Source organism: Monodelphis domestica, chromosome 1, assembly GCF_027887165.1.
Source record: "Monodelphis domestica isolate mMonDom1 chromosome 1, mMonDom1.pri, whole genome shotgun sequence".
NCBI classification, from domain to species: Eukaryota; Metazoa; Chordata; class Mammalia; order Didelphimorphia; family Didelphidae; genus Monodelphis; species Monodelphis domestica.
The window spans coordinates 513,594,709-513,610,140 of NC_077227.1; the positions used below are offsets into that span (position 1 = coordinate 513,594,709).

Consider the following 15,432-nt stretch of genomic DNA (forward strand, 5'->3'; position numbering starts at 1 on the left):
ATACTTTCCTTGTTTTCCTTTGGTTGGGAGGAGGCAAATAGCTTATGAATTATGTTGTAATAAGATTAGAGCCCCAGTAACAAAAATGAATGACATTTGTAGAATGCTTTATGTTATCCCATTTGAGCCACAGAACAATTCTATGAGGTTGGTTCTTAGGTTATTCTTTTTTTTTTTAAACCCTTACCTTCCATCTTGGAGTCCATACACAGTATTGACTCCAAGGCAGAAGAGCGGTAAGGGCTAGGCAATGGGAGTTAATTGACTTGCCCAGGGTCACACAGATGGGAAGTGTCTGAGGTCAAATTTGAACCTAGGACCTCCCTTCTCTAGACCTGACTCTCAATCCACTGAGGCACCCAGCTGCCCCCTTTGGTTGTTCTTAATCCCCATTTACAGATGAGGAAATTTAGGCTGAGAGAGCTTAAGTTAGCCTGGTGCCTGGTACATAATAAGCATTTAAATACATTATCTGTTATCTTAAATGCCTTGTCCCTAGTCACAGAGCTAGGAATATCAGAGGCAGAATTTGAACCCTTGTCCCAACTCCGAGGCCAGCACTGTTTAAAACCTACCATTCAGGGGCAACTAGGTTGCACAGTGGATAGAGTATCACACTGGAATTGGGAGGATCTGGGCTCAAATCTGGTCTCAGACACTTCCCAGCTGTTTGTCTACCCTGTTTGCCTAGCCCTTGCCCTTTTGTTTTAGAATTGTTACTAAGACACAACATAAAGGCTAAAATAAAATAAAACAAATAAATAAAACCTGCCATTCAAAGAAGAGGTTTCCTGATTGATAGAAAGGAAGACAAACATTGTCAGATAGGTGAAGGGACTAAATCTAGCATATTGAAGGTGGAGGAATGGGGATAGGGATAAATCCTACTTTTGTTTTAAAACTATCCTCCATTTGGTAGCCAATATCCTTCCCACTGCATTATTTATATGTTGCTTTGATCATAAAATGATGTATAGATAGATAGACATATATTAGTGTTCAGAAATAGAAGAAACCTTCTTTTTGAGGGAAATGTGGTAGAAAAGGACCCCTAATCTCATTGTTCTGCATTTCTCTGCCTTGACCCCAAGAATTATGGCATTCTCTTTATACTGTCATATTTCAACACTATTCTGTCATAGTCTCTCATATTTCAATACTATCCCCAATGGTGTACTCAATGAATCTAGGTCATTATTATTAATAATTTGATACTTCCTTGGTATAAACATGGTAGGTATGACCATTGACTGTCTGTGCCTGTATAGGATGGCCTCGTGAAGACCAACATGGAGAAGCTGACCTTCTATGCTCTCTCAGCTCCAGAGAAACTGGACCGGATTGGTGCCTACCTCTCCGAAAGGCTTATTCGTGATGTGGGCCGCCATCGATATGGGTAAGCAGTAGGGGGAGGTGGGGCACTGACTTCTTAACAATTTATAGGGTATGGATATGATGAGTACATTGTATGAAAATTATCAGATAACAAATAATTCATTGAAGCGATGCCAGAAAGGCCTGGCCTGGGATTCAGGGGGCTTGTTACCTGTCTCTTAAATCAAACACTGATTTGAGCTTATTTCTATCACTACATTTTGAGTGTGAAGAAAAGTTGACTTCTTGTTGATTTCATCATTCAGCATTTCATCCCTCAAATATAACTCTCACTGAGAAACCTTGTGGTCCCCTATCAGACCCAAATTTGTCACTGTCCCCAACAAAGCTGTTCTATTGCTGTCTAACTAAGTGTCTTGGTGGTTCAGTCATCCTATCTATATCTTAATAAGAAGCACAGATAAATTGAAAAAAATAATATTTAATTTTAAAAATATGTTGATTGTTGCCACCCTACTATGACACAAGGGCTTAAGATTTTTTGTTAAAGGCTGCATGTATAAGAGTGAGTATGTGTCCCATTCAACATTGCCAGTGGATGGGGGAAATTGGGAAGATTCAAGTAAGATTCAAGTTGAGCTAGTTTGAGAAGACTGGTGGCATTGACAGTTAGGGTACAAGAAGGGATAGCAGTGATGGTAGAGGTAGTGGCAAGCACTAATTGGTCAAAGAGCCAGGATCTTTACAGTCAGAGATTAGTAAATAGTGTGGACAAAGGAGCTGGAGTTGGAGATGTAGAGCTTTTTTGCTAGGTACAATTGAAGTGACAATTTGTAGGGGAAGTCTCCCTCTTTAGTAAGTGGGTTATCAATTTAATAAATACAAATGGCCATTTCATGAATGACGAGCAGAATTTTCCAGTTTCTGAAGTGGAAATCGGTAATCGTTTTCCCTCCATTCTGCTTTCTGATCTATGTTCATTCTTTGCCTTTCTTTCTCTGTGATTCTCTGACTCTAGCTCTGTCCCCAGACCTTGGTGCCCTTCTTTTTTTTCCCCCTGACTTATGTTCTTGTGCCTACATGAATAGTTTCCATTTTGCTCTATTGTGGATTTCTAGAAAGTAAAACATGAATCAAACCTTATTTCTCCATAGGAATATTATTATAATTGGAGGTTGCATTCATGACTAAGGCTTCAGCATCAAATAAATCATGAATACAACCAACATAAATGCAAAGATCCAGCTACTATAAACCCCCATTATCATTTAAAAGAGTACATTTGTACTCCCAGTCTAATAAAATGGGCATAAATGTAGGTATGTATTGATTATATGTGGGGCCCTGATGTGTTGTAAAGCGTACTTAGGATACATTAAAGAAAAGCGACATCATGCTTGCTAGTATAAGCATTCAACATTTAATTAACAATAATTTCCCTTGCCTTTTTGAAATTTATAAGGACTCTGGGGGATGCTTTGAATGGCCTACATCTCTTTTTAAAAAACCCTACCCAGGGAATTTTGAACCAATGCCTTCATTTTTTTTTTTGCCTATACCAAGAAGAGGCATTAAAAACTATTCCCTTGCTCTTAAGAGCAATGTGATTGGGGTTAGCTCTTGGGGAGAAACAACAACAATGAGTATTTATAGTGACAATCAAGGAGTAATAGTGAGTCTTTTTTACAGTCAGTAAGTCCTTGGCTCACTTCTGATACCAACTGGCTTGACAATTGACCCTGACGCAAGTCTCTTAGACTATAAATTGAAGAGGAGTGTTTACTTGCATTGAAAGAAGTTTTTACTGTAGGATTTTTCTTTGTTAGTAAAATCTTATATCTGATCCCCCCAAAAATCCCAACTAAGGAGGATTCAGTTTTGTGAGTGGATATAAGGGAGGAGGTCACTTCCAGAAATGACTTATTATGTAAAAACAACACCAAAAAAAGCAGTAAAACTTTTTTTGAATGACCTTTTCAAATGTCCAAGTAGATAAAGCCCCCACAAAGGACTTGTAAAGGAGTTGTAAATGTTTTGGAGAAGAGATGTCTACTTAGCTTTGGCCCTCTTTGTTGTCTCTTCTCTGTTCTTTTCTTTGCTTTCTTACTGTGACAAGGAAATAACTTTTAAAAGACTGATATATATTAATTTAAGGTCGCCAAGGAATTCAGCTATGTAATTCCTAAATGAAAACTCAAGTCAGCCTTCAACCTTTTATGGAGTTTTAATTACAAACAGGAGGAAGAAAGGAATTAGAGATAGAGAAATAGAGGTAGAGAGAAAGGGGAGAGAAGGGAATAGGGCTTAAATACCCCTTCTGTTTAGGCTGGGCCAAAAGGCCCAAGCCCTTAGATAGCTGGGGCAAAGAAAGGAGATCAGTCCCTATTACTCACGAGACCAAAATGGAGAAACAGTCTCAGAGCCCCCACCTTCAGCTTCCTTCAGAGCAAGCTTCTCAGAGCACCCTGCAACCACTCCGACAAACTCCTAAAAAACCACCCTTCTCTCTTCAGACCCCCCTATCCTTAAGGAAACCATCCAAGTTCCCTCCCCTCAGTTCTCACATCTACCAATCACCTGTCCATCAATTTCCCTGTTCCAATGGAGGCTCTAGCTTAACCCAGGACCGCCCAGAGGTCTCTGGCTTTGCACATGTCTGTTGAAGGTCATATTTTCAAATAATTAAATCTTGATCTATGCTGCATCCCTTCCTCAATCCTGTTAGGACTGAGTAGGGTGGAGATTGATTCCAAGTATCTCCATTGTATCAATTCTAAAATCAATCATGACTCAAAGAAATTCCTGTTCTATGCTTAAGCATAGGTCAAAGTCCTTTCCATTGTTCAGCAAAAGGTTTCTGTCCTAAAGTAATCTTAAGAAGGGAGGAGGGGGAAACTCTCATGCCAATGGGCTTCACATTCCAATAGCCAAGACCCACTATCAATAGGAAATTTTTCAAGTATGAAATTTCCCAATGGTGAAATTTCCAACATTTATAAGTCTAAGAAATTTTGAGGTTTACATTACCCAAAGTTCAAGGGTGGCCTTGAAGAAGAAAAATCAAAAAGTTGAAGCTCATTCCTTTGCCTTGGTAGTGTTGGTAGTGATGATAAGAGATTCAGTGGCTGATTGGATGAAAGAGATGGAAGCTTCAGAATTTTTTAATGACCAGTTAGCAGAGATACCACTCTTTTCTTCCCACTCCTGCTCTCTCCCTCAAATCACTGCCATTTTCATCAGTGTGGGCACTTGTTTTTCACATTCTTTGTGGAAACTGGAATGTGCAGTGAAAGACAGGTGAGCATTAGGCAGGCTATAAGTTAGGGACAAGAAGTGGGGGATGAAGGGGAAGGAAGATAAATTCCATGGAAAGGAATACAAAGCAACCACTCTAGGACTGTCTGTAGTCCCATCTTTCCTATTATTCTGTAAGAGCTTTACTGTCTAATCTAGTAGCTACATTTAGTATTTTGTATTGCTACTTTTAGTAACTCTTTTAGTATTTTTGTTGATTGAATCTAGCTAGGCATTGTTTGAATGGTGATGGCTGGGCACCTTGTACTCAGAGATAAATAAATTTCTATTGATATTTTTAATGTCATCAAAATTTCTAGTATTCCTTACCCTCTCCCTTCCCAGAGAGTCTTTTTATGTAACAAATAATATTTTATTAACGTTTGTGACAAAGAATACGTTTAATAAAGACTTCTTTATTATAACTAGTGAATTTAGATGTAAATGATCCCACACAGAATACTTAAGATGATCCTTAAAGTTGTTGAAATCATTTAAAATCTTTAAAGAAGCTGAAAGAAATGTTCAGTAGGAGCCAAAATCACCATTACAGTATAAGGATTAATAATATTTTTTTAAAGGAAAAGAAGAGAGAAGAAACTGATCAGTATATGGAAAAAAAGCTAGGGGGCAACTAGGTGACTCAGTGGCTAGAGCTAGGCCTGGAAGACTGGAAGTCCTGGATTCACATCTGCCCTCAGACATTTCCTTGCTCTCTGGGCAAGTCATTTAACCTCACTTGCCTAGCCCTTGCCCATCTTCTGCCTTGGAAGTATTTATTTATTTATATTTATATATTTTTAATTTATTTATTTTTTGCTTTTATTTATATATGTATGTATGTATGTATGTATGTATGTGTGTGTATATATATATATATATATATATATATATATAAATCAAATTTATATATTTTGTATCCATTCTAAGACAGGAGGTAAGAGTGTTTTTTAAAATCTGAATTCTTTGAAAAAGAGTGGGGGGGGGGGGGCAGCTGGGTGGCTCAGTGGATTGAGAGCCAGACCTAGAGACGGGAGGTCCTTGGTTCAAATCTGGCCTCAGATACTTTCCAGCTGTGTGACCTCGGGCAAGTCACTTAACCCCATTGCCTAGCCTTATCACTCTTCTGCCTTGGAGCCAATACACAGTATTATCTCCAAGACAGAGGTAAGGGTTTAAAAAAAAAAGAGTGAGGAGATGTCCTCTTATATCTCTTCTTAGAAGTTGTTATTATTCTTTATGATTTTGCAACATTCATTTTTAATTATTTTGTGATTGTCACTGTATTTATTATTTTGCTTAGCTCTGCATACTTCATTTTGCATCAGTTCATGAAAGTCTTTGCATGCTTCTATATTTATCATATTTGTTATTCCTTATAACACAGTAATATTCCTTACATTCATGTACTTTAACTTGATTAGTCAAATTTCCATTTAATGGTCATCTTCTTTGTTTCTAGTTTGCTATTATAAAAAAATGCTGCTATGAATATTTTGGTCTATTATAGGGACTTTTTCTATTCAAGTGTGCTTAACCTGGAGTCTGTGAACATATCTTTTTTATAGACTATTTTGATAAATATATTTTACAATAATTGGTTTCTTTTCTAACCCCATGCATTTATTTAAATAATTGTTCATTTTTTGTTTTCAGTTCCAAATTCTCACCCTTTCCCCCCACCATTTAGAAGGCAAGAAGTACAATATTCATTTTACATATGAAGTCATGTAAAACATTTTTACTTTAGTCATGCTGTGAAAAAAAAAGCAAGCTAAATATATTTAAAAAAAGAACTATGCTTCAATTCACAAAGTCCATCAATTCTTTCTCTGAAGGTGAATAATATTTTTTATCATGAATTCTTTGGAATTGTTTTGGATTATCGTATTAACCAGAGTAGCTAAGTCTTTCACAATTGACTATCATTACAGTATTGATGTTACTATATACATTTTTCTAGTTCTATTCACTTCATTTTCCAACAGTTAATATAAATCTTCCCAGGTTTTTCTGAAACCATCCCCTTCATTGTTTCTGATAGCACAATCATATTCCATTCAAATCATATACCACAGCATGTTCAGCCATTCCCCAATTAATGTGTGTGTTCCTTCAGTCTTCAATTCTTTGCCACCACAAGAGCTCTTTGGTGTACATACCTAGTAGCAGTATTGGCAAGTCAAAGTTGTAGGCATAATTTTATACTCTTTGGACATAGGTCCTAATTGTTCTCAGAATAGTTGGACCAGTTTACAACTCTACCAACAGTACATTAATTTACTTGTTTTTCCGAACCCCTTCCAGCATTTGTCACTTTCCTTTTCTGTCATGTTAGCCAATCTAATGAGGGTAATATGGTATCTCATAGCTGTTTTACTAAGCATTTCTCCAAATATTCGCGATTTAGGGCATTTTAAATATGACGATTGATAGCTTTCATTTCTACTTCTGAGAACTGCTTGTTCATATTACTTGACCATTTGTCAATTGGATAATAGTTCTTATTTTTATAAAGTTGGCTCAGTTTCCTGTACATTTGAGAAATAAGGCCTTTATCAGAGAAATATGCTGTAAGAAAAAATTCCCCAGTTTCCTAATTTCCTTTTAATTTTGGCTGGTTATGCCATGTGTTTAAAAATGTTCTTCTGAGAAGGGGTCTATAAGTTTCACACCATTCCAAAGGATCCAGGACACACAAAAAGATAGAGTCCCCATTAAATGTTATCAGGATTCCCATAACAATTCCCTTGCCCAGGGATACAAGAAATGTGGACTATGAAGACCCTAACTCACACGAAAAGAGCTATAATAATGAGGAGGAGGACAGCATCTTGCTGCTGTTCAGGCATGTCCAATTCTCTGTGACTCCGCTTAGTGTTCTCTTGGCAAAGATACTAGAGTCATTTACCATTTCCTTCTCCAGCTCATTTTACATGTGAAGAACTGAGGCAAACAGGGTTAACTAACTTGTCCAGGGTCACCTAGCTAGTAAGTTTCTGAAGCTGGATTTGAACTCATGAAGATGAATCTTTCCGATTCCAAGCCCCAGGCTCCATCCACTACACCATTTAGCATCTAGATACCATTTTAAATTTTGCAAAGTGCTTTCTAAGTGTTATTACATTTTATCATCATAACAACCTGGAAATTTGATTCTCTTATTATCCTTATCTTATGGATGAAAGAACTGAGGCAGAGAGATTAAAAACCTGAAAGATTTACCCTGAGGGCAGCCCCCATTGCCTAGCCTTTACCACTCTTCTGTCTTGGAGCCAATACACAGTACTGACTCCAAGACAGAAGGTAAGAGTTTCTTAAATAAATAAATAAATTTTAGCATAGGGTTTCTTTGGTATGTGAGCCTCAGATATTTAAATGCCTCCATGATCAAAACAGTATCAAAGTTCGTTTCAGTGATGTAGAAGGGAAGAATACAACACAGCCCATCCTGTGTGATTCTTGTTCATGTTGTCCCATAAGCTGAACATGGGGACGTCTACCCAGCGTCGTTAGAGCTTTCCTTGATTTAAAAAAATTAAATTAAATCTTTTTTTTCATATTGTTCATTTTTGTAAGTGAATAATCTTATAAAACCAAAACTCCAAAATATAAACCCAAATAAACAAATGAAAAATCCTATGCTTTCTTCTGCATTCTGACTCCAACAGTTCTTTCTCTGGAAGTGGATGGCATTCTTTGTCTTTCCTTTATTTTTCTTAACATTATAAGCCTACCATAAGACATAGACTGGCCTTTGTGCTTTTTTTTTTTAATGGTCTCCAGAGAATTTTAATCATGACAATATTTCCCATGTAGTGAAAGAGTATGTATATCATACATATAAGAAAAAACCCATGAAGGAAATAAAGTGAAAAAGTGGTATGCTTCCATCTGTATTCAGACTTTCAGAGTTCCTTCTATGGCTATGGATAGCATTTTTCATCATGAGTCCCTTGGGATTGTCTTGGATCCTTGCATTGCTGATAATAGTTTATTTCCTCATAGTTGACATCATACTATATATATATATATATATATATATATATATATATATATATATATATATTGCCATATGCAGTGTTTTTCTGTTTTTCAGCAAGTTACTTTTACAGAAATCAGAGTTGGACCATGTAGTATAACTTGCCAGAAAGGGAATCTCTCCAACCACATCTCCATAAGTGGTTGGTTACCTAGCCTTTTCTTGAAAAGCTCCAGGAAGGAGAAATTGTTTATCTATCTCTGGTGGCCCATTTTACTTTTGTCACTCTAGTGATTAGAACTTTTTTCCTTAAAATGATAAAAAAATATGGTTCTTCTACTCTTCTCCCCACTATTCCTACTTTATGCTGTATATAATTCAGCTGCTTGTTCTTACACTTCTTTCTCTCCTTTTTTTGGCTCTTATTCTTCCACATGACTAGCCTATCTCCTTTTTCTATTATATATCTCTTTGAGGTTCTCCAGAAGAAGTTTAGAAATTATTGATTAGTTAATAGTTATCCCTATTATTTTAATGAAGTTTGATTTTCCAGATGGCAGCTGCCTAATTTATAACCTTTAAAATGTGGAACTTGGCACATGCTAAATGCTTAATAAATGCTTTTACTTCCTTCCTCCCCTCCTTTCTCTCCTTCCTTCCATCTTTCCTTCGTTCCTTCTTCCTTCTGTCTCTGGGTAGCTAGCCTTGCAAATACGGATTTATAAAGTAACTACAAATGTCATACCCCCCAAATACAAAAACTATCAGGCACTTCTTAGGCATTCTTGAGAGCAAGTTGCTCACTATGTCAAATAATCTAATTTTCATCCCCTGGAATTTTTGCTTTAATACAGATTTGATACAGACTACAATATCTTCCAATTCTGCAATTAGTCCCTTCCACCTCTGGAATTTTGTGATTTTTTTAGTCCTTAATCTAGAATTACTCATTAACTTTTGCTTAGCTCTCATATACTTCAGCATACTACCTATCTATCTACCCTCTGCTAGGCAGCAAGGCGACAAAGTGGATGGCGCCCTGGTCCCGGCGTCTGGAAGACCTGAGCTCAGATAACTGCGTGACTCTGAGCAAATTCCTTCATTTCTGTCAGCCTCAGTTCCCTCCAGACAACGATAGCAGCTACCTTCCAGAGCTGTTGTGAGAATCAAGTGAGACTGTCTGTAAAGCACTTTGGTAAACTTTAAAGCATCACATAGATGCTAGCAATTATTAGCTATTTTTATTCCAGCCCTTCTGGCTTGCCAAACCTTATCTTCTGCCAGGCTTTCTGGATAGAGTGACCACGACAGATCTGACTCAGGCTTGTGCCTAGCTAGCCCTCACAGGTTGTTATATTCCAGATAACTCCGTGCTCCCCACGGCCCCCATCTGGGACAAGACATCAAGGATGAGTCCCCTGCCCCAAGGAGAGAGATAGAGCAGAGACTGCAGAGGAGCTCCAGCCATCCATAAAGCCTAGTTCAGTGGTTTGCACATAATGGATACTCGGTGAATGTTGGCTGAATGAGTAGCAAGTGAATATTTATGAGCATCCATCCTGCTTGTCTTCTCGAGCTTTTGGCTATAGGTTCCAGTGAACCTATATGCTCTGCTTCCTCAGGTCTTTCTTAGCAGTCAGTCAAACATGTATTAAGTGGCTACCATGGACAGCTGGGTGAGACAATGGATAGAGTGCCAATCCTAGAGTCAGGAAAATTCATCTTCATCTTCCTGACTTCAAATCTGGCCATACATACATACATACTTGCTAGCTGTTTGACCCTGGGCAAGTCACTTAGCCCTCTTTGCCTCAGTTTCCCCATTTGTAAAATAAGCCAGAGAAGGAAACAGCAAACCAGTCCAGTATCTTTGCCAGGAAAACCCCAAATGAAGTGTCAGACATGACTAAATAACAACAAATGGAGGCAGCATGTTGCAATGCAGCAAGTGCTATATTTAGAGTTAGAAGGTCTGAGCGCCAATGTTGGCTTTGCCCGTTACCACTTGTGTGACCTTGGGGAAGTCAGTTAACTTCTCCATACTTCTGTACCCTTATCACTAAAGTGAGGGGGAATTGGATTAAATGAGATTGGAGGTTCCGTTCAACTCTAAACCCTGTGTTCTAGGTACTATGCTAGGTACCAGTGATCTAAACTGGAATGGACAGTAAGTTATTGAGTTCATAAAAGTGAAACAATCTCTGTTCTCAAGGAACTTGTCTTACATCATGGAAGAAACACGTGCATAGATAGATGTCACCAAATAAATACAAGGAAATTTGGGGGGAAAGCACTAGCAGCCAGGGCAAGAGGAGAGTCCTAATGTGGAAGGAACTTGAGCTGAGTACTGGAGGAAATGAAGTCAAGTGGGAGTGCGTTCCAGGCATGAGAGATGACCCAGACAAAGGCACTAAATATGGGAGCTGGGAATGTCATAGATGAGGAATAGTGAGAAGAACAGTTTATTGGATCTCGTAGAATCCATGAAGGAAAGTGATGAGGCTGAAATTGTACCTCTTTTCTGCATTTAACACACTTGGTTTTGTGTTAGAGGTATTCATTCTTTCTCTCTTAAATGATAAACTTCATGAGGGACTTTTCCCTAGTTTATTGCATCTTAATTATCTTTGTATATCTTGAAGTATGTTGCAGTATTCAGAGTCCCCAGGTGGGTATTCCCTTCATGGAACCAGATCCCAACTTGTATGGCTTTGTAGCTAGGGATTTGCCAGTCACACAGAGGTAAAGTGACCCTCCCAGGATCACATAGCTAGTAAAAGTCAACTCCAGTCTTCTGAATTGAAGCCTAGAATTTATCTGCTATGGCATTCTACCTCTGATTTGTTCACATGGTAGCTACTTAGTATTTACTGAATTAAAATATTTTAGAAGAAGCTTTCCCAGCCTTTTAGTTGGGAATAAAGGGAAATTGGCTGTCTTAGCAATGGCTTTTAGGGAGCCTTCACCTTTCTCTTCACATTGAAATAGCTCTCTGATATATAGTCTGTGGCTGCTTCCATTTCCCTTTTTTGCCCCAATTTTATCTTTTGTAATGTCAAGTTGAAATATCTAATCTCTGTGCAGAGGGAAGCTATAGAGATTTGAGAAAGATAAAAATCTCTTATCTCCTATCATGACTTGTTCTATTGTGTGCTTGGGCACCTTGTCAGTCTTTCAGGGATGTGGCCAGAGTTCCTCTCCTGTGCCATCTTCCTGATATTTTCCCCCTCTGTCCCTCACCCTGACCCTGCCGTTTCCATCAATTTTGAGACCGCTGGGAAGTTCTCAGACCTGGGCTCCTGCACTAACACCACAGGAGCTACAGAGCCTGTCTTTGCCTCATTCCAGGCTGCTCTGGCATAAGGAGAACAGAGTCATATTAGAGCAGAGTCTACAAAGCACAGCTGGTCCTCTGGACTGTGACTAGAGCTGGGCTCTTTGAAGGGCAAGGCCTTATCAATGGGAAGAGCCAAAGAATGGCAGGCTGCCCAGAGCAAGCTTTTCTCCCTCTCTGCTTTGATCCTGCTTAGCAACTGAAAGGCTAATGTCACCCTTAGATTTGACAGACTCGCTCTCGATAATATCTTGGCATGCCCCATTTGTAAGCCTTCCCAGAGGTGAAACATATAACGGGCTATAGCTGATAAATAGGAGGCATGTATTTTATAAAAGCAAGAAGGAAACCCAGAATCACAAGCATCCCCGGTATCGACTTTGCTGTCATTTGTTATCAAGCAATAAAAAAGAAATAGGGATAGTATGGAAACAGTGACAGTACTAGCCTGGGACTTAGAGGAACTGACTTTATGAAACAGAAGAGGTATAGAAATAACCCATACCATCCTCTGTGAATTGTTGATCAGCCAGTCAACAAGCATGTAGGTGCCTACCATGGACAGTTAAGTGGCATAGTAGATAGAGCACTGGGCTGGAATCAGGAAGGCTTATCTTTCTTTTTTATTATTTATTTATTTTATTTTGATTTTTCTGAAAACGTTATTTAATTAATTAATTTAGAATATTTTTCCATGGTTACAAGATTCATGTTATTTCCCTCCCCTCCCCCAAACCCGTCCCATAGCTGACAAGCAATTCCACTCCGTTTTACACGTGTCATTGATCAAGACCTATTTCCATGTCATTGATATTTGCACTAGGGTGATCCTTTAGAGTCTTCATCCCCAATCATATCCCCATCAACCCATGTGATCAAGCAGTTGTTTTTCTTCTGTGTTTCTGTTCCCAAAGTTCTTCCTCTGAATGTGGATAGCTTCTTTCTCATAAGTCCCTCCAAATTGTCCAGGATCATTGCATTGCTGCTAGTAGAGAAGTCCATTACATTCAATTGTACCACAGTGTATCCGTCTCTGTGTACAATGCTCTCCTTGTTCTGCTCCTTTCACTCTTCATCAATTCCTTGAGGTCATTCCAGTTTGCATGGAATTCCTCCAGTTCATTATTTCTTTGAGCACAATAGTAAGGAATGCTTATCTTTCTGAGTTCAAATCTGTCTTCAAACACTTTACTAGCTATGTGATGTGGGACAGGTCATTTAATCCTGTTTTCCTCAGTTTCCTCATTTGTAATATGAGCTGGAGAAGGAAATGGTAAACCACTCCAGGTTTGTTGCTGAGAAAATTCTAAATGGGGTCATGAAAATTCAGACACAATTGTGTACCACCAACAAGAACCATGAGCCAGGCACTGCCAGAAATATTTCTAGGTGTCAGAAATTCAGAGGCAGAAGCAAATCATTTCTTGCCCTTGAGAAGCTTCCATTCTATAGGGGTAAATAGAATGTGGGGGGTGGGATAAAAAGACAAAAATGAAGCAATTCCTGTCTTCAGGGAACATATATTCCATAGGGGGAGAATACATGTGCATATTATAGTTATATATAGAATAAATACAAAATAAATATAAAGTAATTAAATACCAAGACATTGAGGGAAGGAGGACACCAATTTCAGGAAGGGCTTCATATGGAAAGTAGGGAAAAAAGAAAAGAAAGCTTCCAGGAGTTTGGGGGGTGTGGCAACTAGGACAAGTGCTAATGCTAGGAATTAGAGTTAAAGTGAATCAAATTATTTGAATCTGATTAACATGAAGACCCATGTGATTATCAAATATTGTTTATTTGTTTAAAAATTTTTTTTAACTTACCTTCCATTTTAGAATCAATGCCATGTATTTGTTCTAAAGCAGAAGAGTGTTAAGGGTTAGATAGTGGAGGTTAAGTATCTTGATACCACTAGGAAGTGTCTGAAATCAGATTTGAACCCAGGACTCCCTATCTCTAGGCCTTCCTCTCAATCCACTGAGCCACCGAGCTGACCCCTGTATGTTTATTTTTTACATGCTTTGTGTCCACTTATATGGATCTGTATTGTATCTCTCAATGAGTATTTTGTCTTTGTGTCCCTAATGCCCACCAGAGGACCTAGAACATGTATAGTAGAAGTTTAATCACTGCTTGCTTGATTGTTTTATTTTATGGATCAGTAATGCTGGCCATTCCTGAAGGTAAGACCTTTCTCCAGGATCTTACGATTAATATATCTGATTTTATTACAAATTTTCTATTTTGCAGATCGGTAAGTAAGACATCTAGACTGCAATGATAGCCATGGTGCTTTCCCCCCCCCCAGGTATGTGTGCATTGCAATGGAAGCTCTGGACCAGTTGCTTATGGCCTGCCACTGTCAGAGCATCAATCTCTTTGTAGAAAGCTTCCTCAAGATGGTGGCCAAGCTGTTGGAGTCCGAGAAGCCCAATCTGCAGATCCTAGGCACAAACTCGGTAAGCAGAGGCTGAAGGAGGTGTATGTGTATGTGGGGAGGGCCAGTTTAGGTGTCCCAGCTACCATGAAAGGGCAACCACTCAGATTTATTAAAAAATTTTTTTTCTCGAATATTTGACTCAGTTCAATTCTTTATTCTTTCTCTGACCCAAAATAAATCAATTAATCAATAAACATTTATCAAATGCTCACTGTGTGCCAGGTTCTGTGCCAAGTTCTAAGGATCCAAAAAAGAAGCAAAAGATAGTTTCTGCCCTTAAGGAACTTATAACCTAATGGGGGAGATGGTATGCAAACAAATATACAAGCAAGCTATATATGAGGTAAAGAGGACATAATTAACAAAGGGAAAACACCAGAATTAAGAGTTGGGAAAAGCTTGCTGTAAAAGATGATATTTTAGTTGGAACTTAAAGGAAATCATGTTGCTCCTTGTCTATAATAAACATAGGAGAAGCTATGCCTATCCCTCTTTTCTGAAGTTAATTAAATTAATCTCCATGAGTCAGTTTGGGCACACATTCCTTGAAATATATGTATTTGACTAAGAAAACATAGCAGAAAAACGTTCTGAAGAGTTCATAGAGCTGAATCTTAGTTGTGATCCTACCACTAATGATCTGGGCAAGTTTCTTCACTTCTCTCTCTCTCTCTCTCTCTCTCTCTCTCTCTCTCTCTCTCTCTCTCTTTCTGTGTGTGTGTTTTTTACTCATTTGTAAAATGGTTAGGGGTGAGGAGGACAATTGGAGCTATATCAAGTTTGTTTTAATTTTCTCTTCTACCACTTTTATTACTACCATCTCTCTCTCTCTCTCAAAGAACATGATAATCAAATTATATATTCATCCAAACAAAATGGGGTAGTGAGTGGGGGGAGAGGAAGGGAATAAGCTTTTATTAAGTTTCTGCTCTGTCCCAGGCATTGTGCTAAGGACTTTAGAACTATTATTTCATTTGATTCCTGCAACAGCCCTATGAGGGAGGCACTATTGTGTTGTCCATTTTACAGTTGAGGAAACTG

General features: G+C 38.3%; 1 protein-coding gene across 4 annotated transcripts in view; it reads left to right on the forward strand.

Moving 5' to 3' along the window:
- The window catches only part of EFR3B (EFR3 homolog B), a 133,197-nt gene that overhangs the window by 60,053 nt on the left and 57,712 nt on the right, over nucleotides 1–15,432 (forward strand). For all 4 annotated transcript variants that reach the window (XM_007475928.3, XM_007475931.3, XM_007475929.3 and 1 more), the window contains exons 3-4: nucleotides 1,269–1,396; nucleotides 14,260–14,410. In XM_007475928.3, coding sequence (XP_007475990.1) covers nucleotides 1,269–1,396; nucleotides 14,260–14,410 — 279 coding nt within the window. The remainder of the gene's footprint in view (nucleotides 1–1,268; nucleotides 1,397–14,259; nucleotides 14,411–15,432) is intronic.